This window comes from Saimiri boliviensis, chromosome 11, assembly GCF_048565385.1.
Source record: "Saimiri boliviensis isolate mSaiBol1 chromosome 11, mSaiBol1.pri, whole genome shotgun sequence".
NCBI lineage: Eukaryota > Metazoa > Chordata > Mammalia > Primates > Cebidae > Saimiri > Saimiri boliviensis.
Window position 1 is genome coordinate 65694093 of NC_133459.1, and position 24984 is coordinate 65719076.

A 24984-nucleotide genomic window follows, 5' to 3' on the forward strand; every position below is an offset into this window, starting at 1 on the left:
CGACAGCACAAGACTCCATTTCAAAAAAATACAAAATACAAACTTCTATAACCAACCAGAGGCAGTGGCTCATGCCTGTAATCCCAGCATTTTGGGAAACTGAGGCAGGCAGATCATTGAGGCCAGGAGTTCAAGACCAGCCTAGGCAACATGGTGAAACCCCATTGCTACTAAAAATACAAAAATTAGCTGAGCATGGTGGCACATGCCAGTAGTCCCAGCTACTTGGGAAGCTGAGGCAGGAGAATTGCTTGAACCCAGAAAGCAGAGGTTGCAGTGAGCCAAGATCGTATCGGTGCACTCTAGCCTGAGCGACAGACAAGACCCTGTCAAAAGAAAAAACAAAAAGTTCCATGGCCTCAAAAACGATTTGTACATTTAACTTTTCTCCTCCAGAATTCCCAAATAAGCCTGATAAATACTAGAAATCTTATCATCATTGGAAATAAAGGGAGGGAATTAGCTATAGCTAAATAATTTTAAAAGCAAAACAACAAAAAATGTATTCAAAAGATTTTACCACAAAACACACACAAAAAAGAAAAAACAAAGTAAAAAAAAGATTTTGCCACCAAAAAATAATTTGTTATGCTGTGGAGTGAGAGGTCCATAAATGACAATGTCGAGGGCCTATTAAAGTATTAAGTACTTGGGAATTTGGACTACAGTATTTTAAAATAGCAAAATGATTTTTCCTTCTAAATTAAATGAAGCATTAAAGAATAAAAATGAGTAAAAGCCTATATTAAAAGTCATATCCTTTAATATGTGCCTTTCTTCCTTTATCTTTATCTTCTTTTCAGAAATTCCCTATAGAGTTTCCCAAAATTCACATCCAATAAACAGCCTGCAGCCCCAAGTGACGTATGTCCTGTGGATGACAGCTCTGACAGCTGCTGGCGAAAGTTCCCAAGGAAATGAGAGGGAAATTTGTTTGCAAGGTGAGAGGCAATGTTAAAGATGGCGAGTCCACCATGGATTCTTGCACAGGCATGCACTCCCACTACACTTGGCATAGAGATGATCAGATTTTCTTTAATTCACTAATAACTTTCTTGCTGTCACTTTGTACTTGCTGTTGCTTCTAAATAGAATGTTTTACCACTCTACTATCTTCTTCTTGGAGACAGTGTCTATTCAGGTTTCAAAATTCACCAGAAATGCTTTCTCGTTCAGGAAGCCTTCCCAAATGCTTCTCCATAATGCACTTACATTTAACTCCTACTCAAAACTCTGAATCCAGTAGGCAGGGACTGATATCTGTTTATCTCTGTCTTTAAGGCCTAGCCTGGTGCCCAGCAGATAGTACTTTCTCACTAAGTATCTGTTCCATGAATGACGAGAGTCACATCAACAATAATAATAGCGGCTATTGCATATGCAACAGTCATTCTGTTAAGTGCTTGGCATACTACATTAATTTGCTGGGGCTGCTGTAATGCAGCACCATAAACTGTGTGGCCTAATCAACAGAAATCTATTGTGTCATAGTTCTAGAGGCTGGAAGTCCAAGACCAAAGTGTCAGCAGGGATGGTTCCTTCGGAGCGCTATGAGAGAGAATCTGCTTCCAGCAGTTTGCAGGCAGTCATTGATATTACTTGCTTGTAGGTCTCTGCTTTCATCTGGCATTCTCCATGTGTCCAGATTTTCTTCTTCTTCTAAGGACACCAGTCATATTGGATTAGGGGCCCACTCTACTCCAGTATGACCTCATCTTAACGAATTATATCTACAACGACCCTATTTTCAAATGAGGTCACATTATGAGGCTGGGGGTTTAGGGCTTCGACATATAAATTTGAGGATCACACAGTTCAACCTCTAACATGTACTTTTGCTAATTTTTCCTTACCAAAATTACATGGTTACACCTATCCCATCCTACCAGACACTATGAAATGAATGAAAAAATGAAGACGGAGTTTTCATTTTTGAGACGGAGTTTCGCTCTTGTTACCCAGGCTGGAGTGCAATGGCGCGATCTCAGCTCACCGCAACCTCCGCCTCCTGGGTTCAGGCAATTCTCCTGCCTCAGCCTCCTGAGTAGCTGGGATTACAGGCACGCGCCACCATGCCCAGCTAATTTTTCGTATTTTTAGTAGAGACGGGGTTTCACCATGTTGACCAGGTTGGTCTTATCATTTCTTTTTTAAAGTGAGGTGACTAAGGTACAGAGAGATTACTCAAGGTCATGGAAGTGGTAAGTGGCAGAACTACAAATTAAACTCAGATTTTACTTGCTTAAATTAAGTTAAATTTGAGTCTGTTGAATAAGTGACCCAGCTAGCATGGGCTTCCCTCCACCAGCTAAGTTACACTGTTCTCTCTAGCAATGCTCATTTGCATCTGCTCTAAGCATAAAACAAGCTGTTCTTGCTTTGTGACATGAAGCATCAAGTTAATCATTCAAGAGACTTTGTTGTTCTATGCCAGGAAACTCTCCATTGGGAAACTGACAAGACTTCTCATCTCTCCAGCACTCCCATGAAAGATAACTTGCTCGATTAATGTAGATTAAGGACGCAGACAAAAATTAGCCCGAGTGGTGGTGCACACCTGTAACCCCAACTACTCAGGAGGTTGAGGCAGGAGAATCACTTGAATCCAGGAGGCAGAGGTTGCAGGGAGCTGAGATCACACCACTGCACTCCAGCCTGGGTGACAGAGAGAGGCTTTGTCTCAAAAAGAAAAAAAGAAAAAGGACTTAGCATCCTTCTACTGGTCCTACTCCAAACTTGTTCCATCTGCCCAGAAAGGAAAGCAGATGCTGAAGAAACGTGAGATTTGGCCAAGTGCTGTGGCTCACCCTATAATCGCAGCAATTTGGGAGACCGAAGTGGGAGGATTGATTGAGCACAGGCATTCAACACCAGCCTGGACAACATAGCAAGACCCCATCTCGATTAAAAAGAAAGAAAGAAAGGCCAGATCCTCCTGATTGTATGGGGTGGAAAAAAGGATGCCTCCATTAACTTCTCTATTCAGCCCTTTGATACTTCTCATGGGCCCAAGTCTCTCTGGCCTCTAGCTCCTCCTGCTCACTCTCCCTCCCAACCTGTTTTTCATTCAATAAGAAGAGTCTGCAAGACTCCAGATGCTGGCATTACTTCTCTTGTTATAACTCTTCAGTGGTTCCCCAAGGGCCTTCAAGCTTGAACTCAAACTCCGTATTTGCCAGGTCCACATGGTCCTGTTTACTCATCTAGTTTGATCCTTTGCCACACACTTCAGCATTTATTACAGAGGAAGACCAGACTTCCTGCAGTTTCCTGAAAGCACTGGCTGTTCCCTCCTTCCATGCCTTTGCATAGTTCTTTTTATCTGGGCTGTTCTTATCCTATTTAGATAGGAGGGATCTAAATAGGATAAGAACAGCCCAGATAAAAAGAACTAAATGGATAAAAATTCTCTTATCCATTTAGCTGACTCCTATTCATCCTCCAACTCTACTTTTTTTTTTTTTTTTCCGAGATGGTCTTACTCTGTTGCCTAGGCTAGAATATAGTGGCATGATCATAGCTCACTGCATCCTTGAAATCCTGGGCTAGGCCAGGTGCAGAGGCTCATGCCTGTAATCCCAGTACTTTCAGAGGCTGAGGCAGGTGGATCCCAAGGTCAAGAGTTTGAGAACAGCTTGACTAACATGGTGAAACCCTGTCTCTACTAAAAATACAAAACAAATTAGCCAGGTATGGTGGCACATGCCTATAATCCCAGCTACTCAGAAGGCTGAGATATGAGAATCACTTGAAACTGGGGAGCGGAGGTTGCAGTGAGCTAAGATGGCACCACTGCACTCCAGCCTGGGTGAAAGAGCGAGACTCTGTCTCAAAAAAAAAAAAAAAAAAAAATCCTGGGCTCAAGTGATCCCCGTGCCTCAGCCTCACAAGTAGTTGAGACTATAGGTTCATGCCACCATGCCCAGCTCATCATCTCTAAACTTTTGACATTGTGCCTTTTGCAAAACCTTCCTCCACTACTTGTGAGCCAGTTTTCCATACTGTTCTCTGCTACACTGCTGTGGACATTGCACACACACTTGTTTTCATATATATCCCATGTGAATTAGTCCATTCTCACACTGCTATAACAACATACCCAAGACTGGATAATTTATAGAGGAAAGAGGTTTAATTGACTCACAATTCCACAGGGCTGGGGAAGCCTCAGGAAACTTAGAATCACGGCAGAAGGGAAAGCAAACACGTCCTTCTTTACAAGGTGGCAGGAAAGAGAAGAATGAAAGCCAAGTGGGGGAAAGGCCTCTTATAAAACCATCAGATTCTCGTGAGACTTCACTCACTATCATGAGAACAGCATGGAGGTAACTGCCCCCATGATTGAATTACCTCCCAGTGGGTCCCTCCCACCACATATAGGTATCATGAGAACTACAACTCAAGATGAGATTTGGGTTGGGATACAGCCAAACCGTATCATTTCACCCCTGACAGCTCCCAAATCTCATGCCCTCACATTTCAAAACACAATCATGCCTTTCCAACAGTCCCCAAAGTCTTAGCTCATGCCAGTAACAGCCCAAAAGTTCAAGTCCAAAATCTCATCTGAAACAAGTCCCTTCCACCTATGAGCCTGTAAAATCAAAAACAATCTAGTTACTTCCTAGATACAAAGTGGGTACAGGCATTGGGTAAATACACTCTTTCCAAATGGGAGAAATTGGCCAAAACAAAGGGGCTACAGGCCCCATGGAAGTCCAAAATCCAATAGAGATTTCATTAAGCATTAAATCTCCAAAATGATCTCCTTCCTAGACCCACTTATGCCTAGTGTTCCATTATTGGAACACTAAGCATGTGGGAGTTATTTATATCCTGCTGCTCAAGATCATCACCAAGGTCTGATTTTTTCACTCATGCAAAAATTCAAAAAATTGCAACCTCAGGCATAAATGGGTTAATTTGATGTCTCACATCAGATCATGCTGATGCAAGAGGTGGGCTTCCACATCCTTGGGCAGCTCCACCCCTGTGGCTTTGCAGGGTGTAGCCCCCTCCTAACTGCCTTCATGGCTTGCATTTCCATGTGCATGGTGCAAGCTGTCAGTGGATCTACCATCCTAGGGTCTGGAGGATGGTGGCCCTCTTTTCACAGCTCTACTAGTGAAAAGGGACTCTGTGTAGGGGCTGGCACCCCACGTTTCTCTTCCACACTGCCCTAGTAGAGGTTCTCCATGAGGGCTCTGCCTCTAGAGCAAACTTCTGCCTGGGCATCCAGGCACTTCCATAATTCCTCTGAAATCTAGGTGAAGTTCTCCAAACCTCAACTCTTGACCTCTGTGCATCCACAGGCCCAACACCACATGGAAGCTGTCAAGGCCCAGGGCTTGCACCCTCTGAAGCATTAGCCTGAGCTGTATGTTGGCCACTTTTAGCCAAACCCGAAGCAACTGGGATGCAGGGCACCAAGTCCCAGGGCTGTACACAGAAGGGGGGTCCTGGACCTGGCCCTGAAAACCATTTTTCTCTCCTAAGCCTCCAGGGCTGTGATGGGAGGGGCTGTCATAAAGGTCCCTAACATGCTCTGGAGACATGTTCCCATTGTCTTAGTGATTAACATTTGGCTCCTCGTTACTTATGCACATTTCTGCTGCCAGCTTGACTTTCCCCCAAGAAAATAGGGTTTTCTTTCCTATTGCATCATCAGGCTGCAAATTTTTCAAACTTTTATGCTCTGCTTCCTCTTGAATGCTTTGCTTCTTAGAAATTTCTTAGACTACCCTAAGTCATCTCTCTCAAGTTCAAAGTTCCACAGATCTCTGGGGAAGGTACAAAATACCACCAGTTTCTTTGCAAAGCAAGAGTAACCTTTACTCCAGGAAAATGTTCCTCATCTCCAACAAGTTCCTCATCTCCATCTGAGACCACTCCAGCCTGGACTTTATTGTCCATTTCACTATCAACATTTTGGTCAAAGCCATTCAACAAGTCTCTAGGACTCTCCAAACTTTCCCATATTTTCCTGTCTTCTGAGCCCTCCAAGTCTCTAGGAAATTCCAGACTTTCCCATATTTTCCTGTCTTCTTCTGAGCCCTCCAAACTGTTTCAACCTCTGCATTCACCCATTTCCAAAATTGCTTCCACATCCTCAGGTATCTTTACAGCAGTGCCCCACTCTCTATGGTACCAATCTATTTACTGTATTAATCTATCCTCATGCTGCAAAAAGGACATACCTGAGACTAGATATGTTTCCTGAGGGAGGCCTCAGGCAACTTACAATCATGGCTGAAAGGAAAGTAAACACATCCTTCTTCACAAGGCAGCAGTAAAGAGAAGAATGAGAGCAAAGCAGGGGTAAAGCCCCTTATAAAACCACCAGATTCTTGTGAGAACTCACTCATATCATGAGAACAGTAGCATGGAGTAAATGGTCCCATGATTCAGTTGCCTCCCGGCAGGTACCTCCCACCACATGTGGGGATTATGGGAACTACAATTCAAGATGAGATTTGGGTGGGGATACAGCCAAACCATATCACCATGGCATTGTGGCTTATTGTTTACATGTTCACACATCTGTGTCCTACACTATATTCATTACTTCTTTAGACAGCAGAGCTGATATCCTATTTATCTTCGTATCCTAGCACCCAACAGAGCCTGTTACATAGCTAGTACTCAGCAAGTGCTGGATGAATTAATGGACAATTCCAACAAGTAGTAAAATGCTGTAGTTCTTTTCATAGGAAGGAACAAGCACAATTTCAGATATTTCAAAAATTTCACAATCACCCTAGCTAGCTAAAGGCTTATCCCATACTTTGCTAAAATTAATAGCTACTGTTTCTTGAGGACCTCCTATCTTCGGACATACTGACATGTGCTTTAAATATACCATCTCTGATCTTCATAACAACCAGCAAGGTACATGTCACCGTTCACATTTTATAGATCAAGAAACAGAAGTCCACAGATTATACATCTGTTAGTGGCAGAGCTGGGACTAGGGCAGGGCTCCCAACTCACAACATGCTTTGCATTCTGTACCTCCTTTCTTTCTGCCCCTGTGAGTGGGAGGAGCCCTGTAGGGCCAGAGCTCCTCTTAGAATCATAGAATTGTCCCCCTTAGGGTCCCATTTCTCGTACTGCATAGACAGAAATGAACTGTTCTTGTTCCTGAGTACAGCTGCCCAGGAGCTGTGGGTAAAACCCAGAGGGCTCATACACCAAACAGGATTTTGAAATGTTCACTGACAATAACTCACTCAGTCACAGGATTCCCTCACTTTTCAGGTAAAGCCAATTGGATGGCGTTTGTGGCACCAAGCATTTGCATTGCTATCATCGTGGTGGGCATTTTCTCGACACATTACTTCCGGCAAAAGTGAGTTGATTACACCTGCCAGTTTGGTAAATGAGGTTTTAAAAAAATGATAACAGCTGTTGCTGCCATGGGTCAGGAAAATAGACACTCTCACACATTCCTGGTGAAAGACTAAGCTTATTTAAGCATTTTGGGCAACAGTATGTGTCAAATCCTTAAAAATACACCTTTTAATATAATAATCTCTAACTAGAAATGTATTCTGAACATATATATATGTCATATATATGTCATATATATATTATGTCATATATATGTCATATATATATATATATATATATATATATATATATATATATAATGTTTTTTAGATGGAGTTTTGCTCTTGTCGCCCAGGCTGAAGTGCAATGGCGTAATCTCAGCTCACTGCAACTTCCACCTCCTTGGTTCAAGCGATTCTCCTACCTCAACCTCCCGAGCAGCTGGGATTACAGGTGCCCACCACCACGCCTGGCTAATTTTTGTATTTTTTATTAGAGGTGGGGTTTCATCATGTTGGCCAGGCTGGTCCTGAACACCTGATCTCAAGTGATCTGTCCCCCTAAGCCTCTCAAAGTGCTGGGATTACAGGTGTGAGCCACCTAGCTTATTCTAAGTATATTATAAATGTCTTCAGATATTTCATGGAAAATATGTTCATTGAAATAATTTTCAGAAAAGGAAAATATTTGAGACAATCTAAATGTCCAATGATAAGGGATTGGTTAACTAAATCCTGATATATCTTGTACTATAACATATTACACATCCATGAAATATGATGTAGAAATTAAACGGTATAAACAATATTTACTGCATTCCATTTAAAAGGCAGCCTGCCAAACAATATGTACTTTCATTTCTTAAAAATAGTGCATACACATACATGTAAATGTAAGATATCTCAATTAGCATTACATTTGGTTACATATAATATAAAAGTCAAAATAACATGTCTGAGGCTGGGCACAGTGGCTCATGTTTGTAGTCTCAGCACTTTGGGAGGATGAGGCAGGCAGATCACCTCAGGTCAGGAGTTCGAGACCAGCCTGGCCAATGTGGTGAAACCCTGTCTCTACTGAAAATACAAAGATTAGCCAGCTAGGGTGGTGCACACCTGTAGTCCCAGCTACTCGGGAGGCTGAGGCATGAGAATCGCTTGAACACAGGAGGCAGAGGTGTTGTAGTGAGCTGGGACTGTGACACTGTACTCTAGCCTAAACCAGTAATAATAACAACAACAACAACAACAACAACAAACAAACAAACAAACAAAAAACAAAAAAAACCACTGTGTTCTTTCCTTTGAGATAGAGCTGCAAGAAAAGAAAACAAAACTGTGGTCCTTCATCCAAGTGCACTGTCATCCTAATAAATCTGGGTCCTCTTCCTAAGAAGGAGGGGAAAATGAATATTGAGTGGCAGTTACTCTCTGCCCCAAGGATATAAACCACAATATTAACGGTGTTTATATCTGGGGATAGAATTGTAGGTGATTTTAGTTTTTCTTGTTTAACTATATTTTCTAAAATTTCCTTAGTAAACACATATTATGTTTCAAAGAAAAGATTTTTCATGAGTTGGTTATTCAATACAAAGTTTTCTTCAAATGCTGTGCAAAAAGAAGAGGTCATTCTACCAGCCACTGAACTTGTCTAGCAGGCTGCACATTTACTGAAGATCTAATGTGTGATAGATACTTCAAAGCAGAGCTCTCTTTAGACAGACTTTGAAAAAGTTTAACTCAAAAGGAGTCAACTAGGATCACATGCATCCTCTTCATGGAAATTGTGAAGATCAGTTACAGTGCAGGCTAAACTACCTTTAAAAACAAAAAAGAGAGAGGGCTGGGCGCGGTGGCTCACGCCTGTAATCCTAGCACTTTGGGAGGCTGAGGCGGGCAGATCACAAGGTCAGGAGATCGAGACTATTCTGGCCAGTATGGTGAAGCCCCGTTTCTACTAAAATACAAAAAACTAGCCAGGTGTGGTGGCATGTGCCTGTAGTCCTAGCTACTTGGGAGGCTGAGACAGCGGAATCACTTGAACCCAGGAGGTGGAGGTTGCAGTGAGCCGAGATTACGCCACTGAAGTCCAGCCTGGAGACAGAGCAAGACTCCACTCCATCTCAAAAAAAAAAAAAAAAAAGAGAGCCAAAATGCAGTGGCTTAAAAAATACTTTATTTCTCTTCCATATGACAGTCCTGAGGTAAGATATCCAGATTGGTGGGCAGCTGCGCTCCACAGTCATTTGAGGACCCAGTTTTCTTCCATCTTTTTGGCATACCACCCCTTGGGCACTGTCCTCATCTGCATGATCTCTATGAGATCACAGACACTGCTGCTCCTATTTCTCTGGAGAAAACCTAGTCACATGGCCACATCTCTTACTTTAAAAGGTTAGACAAATTGTAAAGCACACTTAAAAAAAAAAATCAAAGCTTATTAAAGCCAAGTCTTTGAAAATGTTTCATATTGGTCTTGAACTTAAAAAAAAAAAATCTACGTCACATGCATTTATAAGAAATGTTTTTAGGATTTTTCCTTCTACATCATAAAAGATCTGTATTTCCTCTTACTGCCAAATACAACCACTGTTAACAGATATTTCACGTATTTCCCTATAATACTTTTTCTTGGCATTTTTAACATGGTTATGTTCAAGCTATTTATACCACTCTGAATCCTCTTTTTTAACTGTTTGCATAATTTACCTGTCATTACAAACTCTTTGTAAATATTCTAATTAAGTAGCAAGGGTAGGGAACATGTCATCTTCAATGCTCAGCAGGTAGCATTGTGTTGGTCACATATTAGGGGTTCAATCAATGTTTGTTGAATGAAGGCATAGCTGGATATTGATAGAGTGCTATCAGGTTGATCAAAGGTTCCATGGTTTATTTAGCAAACCCCAAGTGGCTGTGCTGTAACTTCACAGAAAACTACTGTAGCCTTGGACGATAAATCATCTTTGTCTTTCAGTGTTTACATTTTACTTATTTACATTCAGAAGCAGCCCTTACACTGAAATTACTGCACTGAGAATCTGTGCTTCCATGCCACTGTGTCACACTTAAGCAAATGTCACTGTTTTCTTTACCTATAGGGTATTTGTTCTCCTAGAGTCCCTCAGACCTCAGTGGTGTAGCAGAGAAATTCCAGATCCAGCAAACAGCACTTGTACTAAGAAATATCCCATCATGGAGGTAAGGTATAATGCCTCTGTGGTCAGTCAGTGGGGTGCTGGTGATCACCACATCTAAGTTTTCCATTGCAGTTACAAGGAAGCCCGGGTGCTGAGATCCTGTGGTTGAACTTAAATTATTCATGCTAAGCTACCACTGAGTCATCACTCTCATTTTTTTCCCTGAACTTACGAGCAACCATGCGCAGGAATCTTCTGAAGTTTATAATCGTAAGACTAAAAGCCCCCTAACTTTTTATTCCTTAGGATGCTTCACATTCACCTTCTCACCAAGCTGCTCTCCTGTTCTCCTCACCTAACTTATTTCAGAAGAAGAAAGCAAGATTTTTTTTTGTTTTTTGGCCGTTGGTTGAATACTAGTCTGAGCATTGACTCATCCAAAATTCAAGAGAATTGAAGCTTTTGATTTTCCTATCTGAGCATAGAACAGATAAATAGAACCCACACTATGCTGGTTTGGGCAGGAAGCCAGTATATCATTCCATGGTGCAAAGAAAAGGTTTTAAAGGAGAGGCGGCTCAGCTGGCAGATGAGAGAGCAGAGAGTAAAGGAAATGGAGGGAGCCGCTGTGGCCCAGGAAAGGAGGTGAGAAAGCTCACAGTGGGCAAGACGGGCCATCCCTGGTGGAGGGTCTGGAAGTTAAAAGCATCTGAATATGAAGACTACATTTTTTTTTTTTTTTTTTTTTGAGACAGAGTCTCTCTATGTCACCCAAGCTGGAGTGCAGTGGCACAATCTCAGTTCACTGCAACGTCTGCCTCCCAGGTTCAAGCAATTCTCTTGCCTCAGCCTCCCCAGTAGCTGGAATTACAGGTGCTCACCACCACACCCGGCTAATTTTTTTTTTGTATTTTTAGCATAGACAGGGTTTCACTATGTTGGCCAGGCTGGTCTTGAACCCCTGACCTTGTAATCTGCCCAAGTGCTGGGATTACAGGTGTGAGCCACCATGCCTAGCCATGAAGACTACATTTAAGGGGAGAAATAGGAGAGAGAAGTGGCAAGCCAGTATTCCTCCCATTGTCTGAGGCTTTGACGGCTCCAGGCTCCCTTTCCAAGACCTTATAACGCTTCTCGCCCAAGATGCTTCTCTTTAACTACCCAGTGTATTCTGTCACCCACACCCTTCCTCGGGCCAGAAGCCAGTGGTCCATAGTCCCAGCCTCTGCTCTAAATAAATAAATAAATAAACAAACAAACAAACAAACAAACAAACAAATAAAAGAGCGGATCCCAGTCACAGCTTCCTTAGGAATTTAAGTCACTACAGTTTAGTGCCTTTGAAATCAAGCCTGAGGAGGCCACCCCTGCCTCTGCTGCTTACTATGTGTGTGACTCCCGGGCAACTTGCCCAACCATCTGAGCCCAAGTTTCAGCCTCTATAAAATAGGAGTTGACAATATCATTCTTACATACCACTGTGAGGATCAAATAAGATGCCATGTAAAACACACAGGACATACAAGACAAAGGTCATTCACCTTTTTCCTGGGAAGACACATAACTTAAGTCTCCTCTGAGGAATTTTGTCCCTGTCAAGTTACAACTGCAAGAATAGTGATAATAACAGCAGTTTGTGTATATATATAATACACAGGTTATATATTTATATATTTTATATATTCTATATCATATAATAATTATATATTATATATTCATTATTATAATTTAGATCTATTACCTTCTATGTACCAGGCACTTTCGAAAATATTTTTGTATGTCAACGTTTAACCCATGCAACAGCTTTATGAGGTTATATGATTATTATCATTTTTCATATGAGGAAACTGAGGCACAGAGGACTAAGTAACTTGCCCAACATTAACGAGTAAATGATGGATCCTGGACTCACAACCAAGCCAGATCACTGCATTATACATTGTAAAGGATCTTTTATCACAGGGCAAGGAGAGTGTTTCTAGCAGTCTACACCTCTGAGCTGAACGGACTTATTAGAGAAAGTAAGAAAGGAGGAAGGTGATAGAATTAGTACATGTACACCTCAAGTTGTGTAGCATAAGAATGTTTATTGCAGCATTATCAACAGAAGCAAAATCGAGCATAATGGAAAGGTCCACCAGGGGGCAGATTAAACATTTTGGGTACATTCGTACAACAGGATATTAGGCAACTGCTAAAAAAATGAGATAGATCTATATTGCCTAAAGATCTCGAAGACAGTTAAAAGTAAAAAGAGAAACATTCACAACAATTGTCTAAAGTGGGTTCATTTATATAAAAATGAGGGCGATTTTATACACACTCATACATCTGCAGCATGGGCATAGGATATTTCTGGAAGCCCACTGACACATATGAAATGGGTAAAGGGAGGGGGCTGAGAGTATGAGGGCCACTTAATTTTCATTACATAGTCCCTTTGAACTTTTAGAATATCTTTTTTTTTCTTTTTTGAGACGAAGTCTCTGTCGCCCAGGCTGAAGCGCAATGGCACAATCTCAGCTCACTGCAACCTCTGCCTCCCAGGTTCAAGCGATTCTCCTGCTTCAGCCTCCCAAGTAGCTGGGATTACAGGCACCTGTCACCATGCCTGGCTAATTTTTGTATTTTTAGTAGAGATGGGGTTTCACCATGTTGGCCAGGCTGGTCTTGAACCCCTGACCTCAAGTGATCCACCTCCCTTAGCCTCCCGAAGTGCTGGGATTACAGGCATAAGCCACCACGCTCAGCCTAGAATATCTTAAGAAAGCTATGTACATATAATTTTTTTGCAAAAATAACCAGTGAATTAGAAAATTTTTTAAATTAAGCAGTTTAAATATAGCCTTCAGGATGAAGGCCTTGAGATGGCCAGTGTGCCTTGACCCTTGAAGGAGGTGGACTGTTTTTAGAAACCAAACTGCTCTCCCGGTGCTAGGTGGAGGCAGACAACAGAAACATAATAGTGTGTCCTTTCCTTCCAGCAAATGTGCTTTGAGCTCTCAGGCCTTCCATCCCCTACTGTTTCTTAAGATGCGGCTATAAAACCATGTGCCCTAAAGCTCTGGAGGAAAAGGCCAAATCATAAAGGGGATCGCTGGAGTGTTATCCAGCTTGTAAAAGCTTAAAATAGTGGCATGAGGTTCCTGAACTTATAGGGGTTTAAGAGGCCTGCCTCCAAGGACTTGGCAGCCAGAGGGCTGCTTTGTAAAAGACGGGAGAAGCAGCCTCTCAGTGTTGCTGCCGCTCTCATGATAGCAGAGCCAACACCTCACCTTGTGAAAACAACAAGCCGTTTCCGCAAGCCATGCAATCTCTCCCACATCTGCGGTAGCAGCACTTTGGCAGCTCAGCTTCCCAGAGCTGCCAGCTGTGTTCCGAGCCAGACCAATGTGCCAGGGCCAGTTTGAGCAGTGATCAGAAAAGAGCAGGCTCCCCGAAGTGAAACATGCACATCCTCTAGCTTGGTGGGGCCCTACGTGGAAATCTGTTCTGAGACAGTGCCGTTGTTCGCCTTCCTGACGCTTGTCTTGCCCAAGGCAAGGGAGGGGACATCAGAAGATCCAGACCAAACCCCTCTTGCACAACTTGTCATTGGACAAATCAGAGAACTGAGGCCCCAGAGAGGCTGATTGGGTATTGCCAGGCTACAGTGTCAGAGTTGGGACTAGTCCCCAGGGTGTGCCTTGTCTCAAGGCTATTTTTTGTCATCCTGGTCCTCCCGTTAGAGACGGTCCCGGTGCACACATGGCTTAGAGGCATGTAAAGAAAGCGACAGCACAAAGCACAACATGCCAAGAATCTTATGGTGGGTTGCTTCACTGAATAGGCATCCAGGGGAAGGGACAGTCAGCAGGGGTCTAATGGAAAGGGAAGGTGCCAAGCAGGGGACAGTGGTAGACACACAAAAAGAAGGCTGGGGGCTGACGGTGGAAGCAAAAGTGTGGAGGGCACTGAGAGAAGGGTGTGATTAGTAAGACTGGGACGGTGGCTGAAAGAGCAGCTTCTGAAGAGGACGGGGAGGTGGAGGAAGCGCAGGAATCAACTGCAGAGCCAATGCTAGAATCCTGACTGTGCATGGAAGCCAAGTTGATAGAGGCTCTGGACCTCTGCTTGGGAAGTATCAGACAGCCAGTGTGTGGGATTCTTTCTAGGATGCAAGGAGACCCCAATTAAAGCCCAGTTTTTAAAAATGTTAATAAAGTGCCGAGGACTTAGACTCAGGAATTGGCAGCAAGTTCGGAAAGGAAAGAGATACTACATTGAAGAGCTGGTCACTGGCAGGATGCTAAGAGAAAACAAGGGAGAGAATTCATTAGTTAACAAAAGTATAACCTAATTTTGTCTGTTACAAACAAAATTAGCTAAAGGCAAAATAGGATGAAAATTTCTTCTAAAAATGTTACTCCAAAGGAGTCTTTTTTTTTTTTTTTTTTTTTTCATTTTTATTTTTACTCATCTGTGTGAAATAGGACAAAGTAGTCTTTCTTAAAAGCAGATGTGACAAGGACATTACCTTGCCTGAAATCTTTCGGTAGTTGTCCCAAGGTCCAAACCCTCTTGCATAACGTAAAAGGCACCATGTGATGTGATTGCTTCCTATTTCTGAAGCCTTGGGTTATCAGTCATAAGAAATAACGAGCAGGTTCCAGAATACACCAGTCCTCCTTGCCAGCACCTCCCTATCTGGAAAATACCACACATCTCTTAAGACTCAGCTCTTGTGTCCCCTCATCACCTGTTTTAGTGTGACCCTAAAGGCTTCCTGGCCTCCCACCCCAGACAGAAGTCTCAGCCTTTCCTTTGCATCTCTGGTGCCCTCTGTCCTCAAGGAAAAGCAAGTAGGACAGCTTGGTTGACATTAGAAACGGGGCCGGGCACGGTGGCTCACACCTGTAATCCCAGCACTTTGGGAGGCCAAGGCAGGCAGATCACTTGAGGTCAGGATTTCGAGACCAGCCAGGCCAACATGGTGAAACCCCGTCTCTACTAAAAATATAAAAATTAGCCAGGCATGGGGGCATACACCTATAATCCCAGCCACTGGGGAAGCTGAGGCACAAGAATCACTTGCACCTGGGAGGTGGAGGTTGCAATAAGCCAAGATGGCACCACTGCACTTGAGCCTGGGTGACAAAAAAAGAAACAGGTTGAAGGTTGAATGGGGTAGTGAATCACTCACTGGCTGGGGGTTGAGAGGAGTCTCTGACTCGTGCTCCCCTGCTTCCTTGACACTCTTAACTTTCTCTTACAAACTCCATTGCCCACCATGTTCCAGCCAGGGCTGAGGAGGCAGTGCAGTTTGTGAGACCTTTGGCAACCTTGGAGAAATAGTTTGCTAAAGTCGCTTCTATAGCAGTATGAGCCTCTTCCTCCTCCTTTCTCTCAGGAGAAGACACAGCTGCCCTTGGACAGGCTCCTGACAGACTGGCCCACTCCTGAAGACCCTGAACCCCTGGTCATCAGTGAAGTCCTTCCTCAAGCGACCCCAGTCTTCAGACGTCCCCATGGCTCCAACTGGCTACAAAGGGGAAAAGGAACCCAAGGTCACCAGACCTCTGAGAGAGACATGATGCCCAGTGCCTCAAGCCCACCACCTTCAAGAGCTCTCCCAGCTGAGAGGAGACAACTGGTAGATCTGTACAAGGTGCTGGAGAGCAGGGGCCCTGACTCAAAGCCAGAAAACCCGGCCAGTCCCTGGACGGTGCTCCCGGCGGGCGACCTTCGCGCCCAGGATGGCTACCTACCCTCCAACATAGATGATCTCCCCGCACACGAGGTGCCTCTCTCTGACTCCCTGGAAGAACTGGAGCCTCAGCACATCTCCCTTTCTGTTTTTCCCTCAAGTTCTCTTCACCCACTCACCTTCTCCTGTGGTGATAAGCTGACTCTGGATCAGTTAAAGATGGGGTGTGACTCCCTCATGCTCTGAGTGGTGAAGCTTGAAGCCTGGAAAGTCAGCTTGCCCCCAACCAGCACAGCCTGCCCCAACTCTCCCAGCCCCAACGCCAGCGGCTGTCATCTCTGGGTTCCACCATCAGTCTGCCTGCAGCTAGAGGACAGGCAAGCCAGCTCTGGGGGGTTCTTAGGAACTGGGAGTTGGTCTTCACACAGATGCCTCGTCTTGCCTTTCCCAGGGCCTTAAGTTTACAGCCTTCACCATGTGGACTTAGAGACTCCAACTTGAATTCCTGGTAACTTTCCTGGCTATGCTGGCCAGGAAGGGAAAAGAGGAGGAGAGTAGAAACCACAGCTCCTAGTGGTAACAGCAAATAATCCAGAGGACCATTCATGCAAAGACGATTTCTAAAATCACCTGCTGCATAGCAGACTGTACACAGCAGATCAGCACTGTTCAACAGAACTTCCTGAGATGATGGAAACGTTCTACCTCCGCACTCACTGGCCAATGCAGTAGCCAGGCGTCCCCACACTTTTTACACAGGGGGCCAGTTCACTGTCCCTCAGACCGTCGGAGGGCCGCCACATACTGTGCTCCTCTCACTGACCACCAGTGAAAGAGGTGCCCCTTCCTGAAGTGCGGTGGGGGGCCGGATAAATGGCCTCAGGGGGCCGCATGCGGCCCGCGGGCCGTAGTTTGGGGACGCCTGCAGTAGACACTAGGCACACTGGATGTTAATCACTTGAAATGTGTTTAGCTTGACTGAGGAATTAAATTTTGATTGTAAATTTAAATCGTCCCATGTGGCCAGTGGCTATTGTTTTGGAGAGCACAGTTCTAGATGGCTCCTAGATTACTGGGAGACGCCATAACAAATCAGCCTAGTTCCATGGACGAGGACATAAAAGACACTGGTAAACGCCAGTGTCAAAGGGCCCCCAAGGTGGTCATGACAGGTTTTATTTGTATTAGTCTAAGAATGTACCTTTTTCCTAGTTTTGCTGGTTTATTGTTTTATTCTGGCTTCATCCCTTTCAGTGAGTCAAGGGCAGCTGGATGGTGAAGAGCTACCATAAACTCACTATAGGACGCTGAGCCAGCCAGCATCCCCTCTGAATCTCAGGTGTCTTGTAAAGGGCTAAATCAAAGGCTCTCTGACCCCTTGTTTCCTCTCCTTTTTGCTGTAGCAGGTGCTGCCTTCAGGACGAGAGCTGTCTCAGGGTCTAAGACCCCAACCTCCAAGGCTACTCTCAGAAGTTGTCTGTCCCCTATTCCCAAAGGCACAGCTTTCATGCCCCAAGAAGACTTTGAGCTGGCCCTCTGACAGCTCAAGTTGAGCCTGGAAGATAACTCTCTTTTCCACAGCATGGACTTGGAACGTGATCCATGTTTTGCTCTTTAAACTGTGGCCCCTTGCTTGTCACTCTCCCTGGTGCATTGCTACCTCTGGCTCTTCACCATAGGCACTTCTGCCAAACTAGTGGAGAAAAGTCTTTGTCTAAACTGCTAATAGTGCTCTTCCCAAAAGAACAGGATAAAAGATCCAAAAAACTTTTTCTTAAATTCCTGTCAAGCCTGGGGTCTAACCCCCACCCCTTCCCACACAAACACTGGAACAGAGATGGCTTTGCCATCATCCTCTAGATTTTCCTTTTTTCTTTTTTCTTTCTTTTTTTTTTTTTTTTTTGAGATAGAGTCTTGGCCTGTTGCCAGGCTGGAGTGCAAGGGTGCAGTCTGGGCTCACTGCAACCTCCGATTCCCTGGTTCAAGCAATTCTCCTGCCTCAGACTCCCCAGTAGCTGGGATTACAGGCACGTGCCACCACGCCCAGCTAATTTTTGTATTTTTAGTAGAGTTAGGGTTTCTCCATGTTGGCCAGGATGGTCTCGATCTCCTGACCTCGTGATCCACCCACCTAGGCCTCCCAAAGTGCTGGGATTACAGGTTTGAGCCACTGCGCCCGGCCTCTGGATTTTCATTTAACGAAATACCTGTTGCAAATGTGTACTTCTTCCCTAATGTGCGGCACTAGAAACTTGTCCATACAGAGCCCGGTCCTGTATAAATGACTGTTCTTGTGCTTTAGGTTTACCAGATTTCCCCCAGAGATCTAAAAATTGCACAATGAACACTTGCTCTGCTGCTTCATGTTGAAACTCTTGATACATCCTTGTTTCCTGCGATTCCAAACTTAACATCGATAGTTTTCTCAGGCTTTTTCTTTTTCTTTTTTTTTTGAAAAGTTCCTATTACCATTCCACTTTATGTAGCTATTATTGTGGGGCACCCCCAAGGGTTCCTTTCCTCTCAGCATCGCTGCAGCATGCCTGCACCCAGGACGTGCCCTTGACTGGCACAAACCATGCCAGACAAGGCCACCGCCTCAGAAATGGACCAACCGACTATCTTTTGGCAATGGGAGCTAACTTCACTGTTTTCGTACAATACCTGGTTTTTCCTATCTTTGGTTTCCTTTTGATGACCCGTTATCCATCTCAGCCACTCTCCTCCTCCCCTCTTTTGTGTCCACAACACCCCATTTAGCAAGTCTTCCATTTAACCTCCCACCCTTTTTTCCCTTAAAGTCTCAGATGATACTGTAACTCTCATTCGTCTTTGCAAAAAAAGATTTTTTTTTTTTTTTTTTTAAGGAATCCTTCCTTGATTCCTAAAGACTCCTAAGGATGCTGAGGCCTCCTCAGCATGAATCCCAATACTTACTTTCTCTGTTGTTCTGCAAACAATTTGAAAGCAGGCACTTTGGCAGTGTTTCTCCAGCACTAGCATCAGGCCTGGTCCATAGTACCTAGCAATAAAAAAGTAAGCATCATGAGCCCACAAGTATCTGTAAAAGGTCTCAATTAATTTAAAAAGTTTTGATTTTGCCAAGGTTAAGGACACACACTGACACAGCCTCAGGAGGTCCGGAGGACAGGTGCCTAAAGTGGTTGAGGCACAGCTTGGTTTTAGACATTTTAGGGAGACATAAGACATCAATCAACATATGGAAGATGTACATTGGTTGGGTCTGGAAAGGCGGGACAACTCAAAGTGGGGGCTTCCAGGTCACAGGTAAATAAGAGACAAAAGGTTGCATTCTTTTGGGGTTTTGATCAGCCTTTCATTAAATACACAATTTACATGTGAGAAGGAGGTAGCTCAGGTGAGCAGAGGGATGGTGCTGAGTTCTGTCTATACTTTGTCCCACACCTGTGAAAATCAGCTATGGTGAAATTCAACACAACTGTTTTAGGGTAAAGATCCTGAAGCCCTCGAAGGCAAATTTTGACGACAGTAGACAGTTTCTTTTTGAGGTGGAACATACACTGGGAGGCAGGTTTGCCTGATGCAGTTCCCAGCTTGACTTTTCCTTTTAGCTTAGATTGATTTTCTTTTCACAACAGTATCACCTGCCACTGCTTTGTCTTATTCTTTCTAGTCTAGAAGCTAGCCCAGCTGTGCCCACTTCCTCATTATTGGAACAATTGTTTGCATTTGCTCATTTTCCTTCCCAAACCTCATTCTACCCCACTGTTTGTTGACAGCACCGCTGTGAATGCACAGAGGGGTATTTCTCGTTTTAAAGACATATTTGAGCATGTCTTTGGCCGCTACTCTGCCAGATAAGGTGTCATCTTTCCATGAATGACAGAGGATGGGTAACTCCATTCTGCCTTGTCCCAGGTGGTTTTCACAATCTGCTCTTCTCCCTCCTGCCCACCCCCCCAACACTAGTAAAAACCCCAAGCCAAGTTGCTAGATTCACCAGGTTTAGGTGGAACTCACCAATGTAGAGTCAGGCTTTCATTTCTCAGGAAAATTGTCAGTAATTTCGTGGTGTGATAATGTTGGAAATAGGTTTGTAACATTGGGAGGAATCCACACCGAGACAATGGATCGCTCAGCAAGGCTACTTTTACTACCTGCAGGAAGGGTGCGACTCGCCGGCAGTCTCGCCACAAGAGCACACCTGAACAAAGGAGACAGGGACATTTATAACGTTCATAACCTGATGCAGTCGCCCTACTGCTGTGTCAGTTTTCATTGGCCAGAACGGGACCTCACATTCTATGTTTTACCCAATTGGCTAAAAACTTGAAAATTTCCTGAATAGTTAAGGGGGGCAGGGAAAGAAGACAAGGAAGAAGATGAGGAAAAAGAGGAAGCTAATCAGGAGAAAGGAGGGTTTCCAAATAAGGAATGGCATGCACAAGGGTTTGGAACTTGTCCAGTTCTGTTCAGACATGCCAGAGTGAGTCAAGGTAGCTGATTTGGAGAATATACATACATGAGTATATATTTATACTAATAGCAGATAATGGCCATAGAGCAAGAGATTGTAACTCCTTATAATGTAGTCTAAGATAAAACTTTGAAGAACTTTCCCATCTCTCACATATAATGATATATATTGGTTTTCATCTATGGTTGCTGGCTCATAATGTCAGAGGCGTTTGAACCAGAGTGACTCCATCTTGAACAAGGGCTGGGTAAAATAAGGCTGAGACCTACTGGGCTGCATTCCTAGGAGGGTAGGCATTCTTAGTCACAGGATGAGCTAGATCAGCACAAGACACAAGTCACAAAGACCCTGCTGATAAAAGAAGTTGTGGTAAAGAAGCCAGACAAAACCCACCAAAACCAAGATGGTCATCCTCACTGCTCATTATATGCTAATTATAATACATTAGCATGTTAACAGACACTCCCTCTAGTGCCATGACCCAATAGTGTCTAAAAGGGGAAGAAACTCAGAGCTCTGGGAATTGCCCACCTCTTTCCTGGAAAACTCATGAATAATTCACCTCCTGTTTAGCATATCAAGAAATAACTTGGCTGGGCTCGGTGACAGCTATAATCCCAGCAATTTGGGAGGCTGAGGTGGGTGGATCACCTGAGGTCAGGAGTTCGAGACCAGCCTGGCCAATATGGTAAAACCCCATCTCTACCAAAAATACAAAATTAGCCATGCACGGTGGCCTGTGCCTGTAATCCCAGCTACTCAGGTGGCTGAGGCAAGAGAATTGCTTAGAAGCCGGGAGGCAGAGGTTGCAGAGAACCAAGATTGTGCCATTGCACTCCAGCCTGGGTGACATAGCAAGACTCTGTCTAAAAAAAAAAGAAAAGTACTCAATCAAGCAGCCTATGTTGCTGCTCTGTGTATGGAGTAGCCATTATTTTATTCCTTTACTTTCTTAATAAACTTACTTTCAATTTACTCATTTACCTCAAATTCTTTATTGCTCAAGATCAAGATCCCTGTCCCATAACAATAACTCCCATAGCCTTCCTTAGTGTTTTGAGATAATATTGTGTCTGTCAGGCCCCAGTGGCCGGCCTCTAACCTTCTCCTACCCTCCTTTCACTCTAACATTCCTCTGTCTTTCCAATTATGGGTCTTAAGGCCCTTCCATGAGAGGGTACCACCCTATACCCTGGGAGAAGAAATGCTGATGTCATGCAGCTTTCATAAAAACCCAAGTGGTGACCTTTTGGGCTGGATGAAAAAAAAACAAAACAAAACCAAGAGGGCCAGGTGCAATTGACTCATACCTGTAATCCCAGCACTTTGGGAGGCCAAGGCGAGTGGATGACTGGAGGCCAGGGGTTTGAGACTAGCCTGGCCAATTCAGCGAAAACCCCATCTCCACTAAAAATACAAAAATTAACCAAGCATGGTGGCACATGCCTATAATCCTGGCTACTTGGAAGCCTGAGCCATGAGAATCGCTTGAACTCGGGAGACGGAGGTTGCGGTGAGCCAAGATCATGCCACTGCACTCCAGCCTGGGCAGCGGGACAAGACTGTCTAAAAAACAGAACAAAACAAAAAAAGCAAAACCCAAGAGGACTGGATTCAGAGAGCTTCCAAATAGCTGAACATGTGGAGATTCCTGAAAGGTGGCGCATGTAAGCTCCACACCCCTTCCCCCATTCCTTGCACGACACCTCTTTATCTGTATCCTTTGTAATAAACCAGTAAAGGTTGTTTTCCTGAGTTCTGTGAGCTGCTCCAGCAAATTAACCAAACCCAAAGAGGGGGTTGTGGGAACCTCAACTTGAAGCTGATTGGTCAGAAGTTCTGGGGACTGGACTTGTAACTGGTGGGGTTGGGACAGTCTTGGGGACTCAGCCTGCAACTTGTGGGATCTGACACTATCTCTGTGTTCCCAATACCCAGAATAGTATTGGCACTGAATCAGAGGACACCCAGATGATGTCCACTGCTTGGTGTGTGGGGAAACACCCCCTGACACCCACCATCTGGTCACAAGTTGCTTCTGTATTTAGTTGTGGTCTGGGGGTAGAGCCTGACTAATTTTTGTATTTTTTGTAGAGACAGGGTTTCGCAGTGTTGCTCAGGCTGGTCTCAAATTCCTGAATTCAAGTGATTGGCCCGCCTCGGCCTCCTCAAGTGCTGGGATTACAGGTGTGAGCCACTGCGCCCAGCACGTGAGTTCACTCTTAATGAATTCATGGAAATCCTCACCATGAGTATCTTTGAAAGACTCCTCTCTTTCCCTGGAGCCAGAGATTCTATTTTCTAGGTTTCTGTATATCTTATAGGCAATACGAAAATTAAACTAGTGTTTTTTTTTTTCTCTCCCTTCTTCTCTCCACATTGTCCCACTTTTTCAGCTTCTGTTAATAGCTTTTCAGCTTCGGCTTTAATTCACCAATCCTCCGAGACCTGTAAAAGCAATGCCAAACTAGGCACATTTTATAATAGTCAGCTCCCAGTGTTCGATTTTTGGGTTTTCTCCACCAGGTTCTGCTCTTTTCAGTCACCTAATGCAGTTGTCACCTGTCCAAATAGCACCACTCAAGCCCTCCAAAGGAGGCACGTTTTCCTCTTTCTAACTTGCAGGACTCATGGAAGTTCACATTATCCACCTTTATGAAAAGCTGGTAGGTGAACCCTCAGGAGTAAAAGCACCTCTCAAGAGATCAGAGGGTCTTCTTCCCAACCTAGAAATAGATAAGCAATTGAGTCAATCTGCTGGCTGATGGAAACAAATTGGATCATTAGATCACAGCCTAACTAGAATGAATTTTCAAAACAGATTAAAGCCTCACAAAACTCTTGCTCTTACACACACATACACACACACACACACACACACACACACACACACACACACACACAGAGATAAAAATATTTGCAACAGCAGGTCAGGCATGGTGGCTTATGCCTTAGGACTTCAGGAGGCTGAGGCGGGCAGATCACTTGAGATTAGGAGTAGAGACCAGCCTAGCCAACATGACAAAACCCCGTCTCTACTAAAAGAAAAAAAAAATTAGCTGGGCATGGTGGCAGGCACCTGTAATCCCAGCTACTCAGGAAGCTGGGGCATGAGAATCGCTTGAACCTGGGAGATAGAGGTTGTAGTCAGCCAAGATTGTGCCACTACACTCCATCCTGGGCAAGAGTGAGACTCCATCTCATAAAAAAGAAAATAAAAATAAGTTGGCCCCTTGTAGAAGGCAGATGGACAATATTCAATAAAATTTGAATAAGCAACTCCACTCCTACACTATTACCTAAGGAACAGTATAAATATATTAAATTGAATGCAGGATTCCTCAGCAGCATTGATTTTATAAAATGGCAGGGAGGGGGAAAAAGCCTTAAATGCCCTTCAATAGAGACCTGGTTAAATCATGACATATTAGTACAATTAAATATTGAATTTCAAGGAATCTGAGACTCCAGCAGTTTTAAGACATCTCATTAGCCAGGTGCCATGGCTCATGCCTGTAATCCCAGCACTTTGGGAGGCCGAGGCAGGCAGATCCCCTGAGGTCGGGAGTTCGAGACCAGCCTGACAACATAAGAGAAACCCCCGTCTCTACTTAAAGTACAAAATTAGCCACGTGTGGTGGTACATGCCCGTAATCCCAGCTACTTGGGAGGCTGAGGCAGAAGAATCTCTTGAACCCAGGAAGTGGAGGCTGCAGTGAGCCAAGATGGTGCCATTGCACTCCAGCCTGGGCAACAAGAGCGAAACTGTATCTCAAAAAAAAAAAAAAAGACATCATTAGTTTATGTTCTAAGTACCAAAAAAAAAAAAAAAAAAAAAAAAAGCCAATAAAACCGTAATATGCCATTGGAATCTATGATGCACAATTTTTTAAACATGTTAATATGCCTAAAATTTGGGATATATCTTAGAACTGATAAAAAGCATTCTATGCAGTGGTTTTTTTTTTTTTTTTTTTTTTTTTTTTTTTTTTAAGTATAAGAAAGGCCAGGTAGAGTGGCTTATACCTGTATTCCCAGCTCTTTGGGAGCCAGGGCCAGAGGATCACTTAAAGCCAGGAGTTCAAGACTAGCCTGGACAACAACATAGCAAGACCCCATCTCTATCAATTTTTTTAAAATTAGCAGGGCATGGTGGCTTATGCCTGTAGTCCCACCTACTTGGGAGGCGGAGGCAGGAGGATCACCTGGGCAGCAGAGTGTTATACTTAAAAAAGTATATCGATATTTGACATGGAAATGGTCATTTACAAAAGGCTGAATCTTTGTAGTGCCTGGAAAAAAATAATAGAAAGGCTGAATAGAATCATTTCACTTTTACCAATCAATGCAAAAAATCATAAAGAATAT

General features: G+C 43.9%; 1 protein-coding gene and 1 long non-coding RNA gene across 2 annotated transcripts in view; one reads left to right on the forward strand and one right to left on the reverse strand.

Moving 5' to 3' along the window:
• IL12RB2 (interleukin 12 receptor subunit beta 2) overlaps positions 1–16403 on the forward strand; it is an 89623-nt gene extending 73220 nt beyond the window's left edge. Inside the window, exons 13-16 of the mRNA XM_010347867.3 lie at positions 804–941; positions 7258–7348; positions 10433–10532; positions 15861–16403. Of these exons, the coding sequence (XP_010346169.2) occupies positions 804–941; positions 7258–7348; positions 10433–10532; positions 15861–16403 (872 nt within the window). The remainder of the gene's footprint in view (positions 1–803; positions 942–7257; positions 7349–10432; positions 10533–15860) is intronic.
• LOC141580271 (uncharacterized) lies at positions 12219–24430 on the reverse strand. Its single transcript, XR_012512445.1, has 3 exons — positions 20160–24430; positions 14988–19179; positions 12219–14759 (listed from the first exon to the last, which is right to left on the reverse strand). It is a non-coding gene; the product is annotated as an uncharacterized LOC141580271 (long non-coding RNA).
• Positions 24431–24984: the final 554 nt, after the last annotated feature.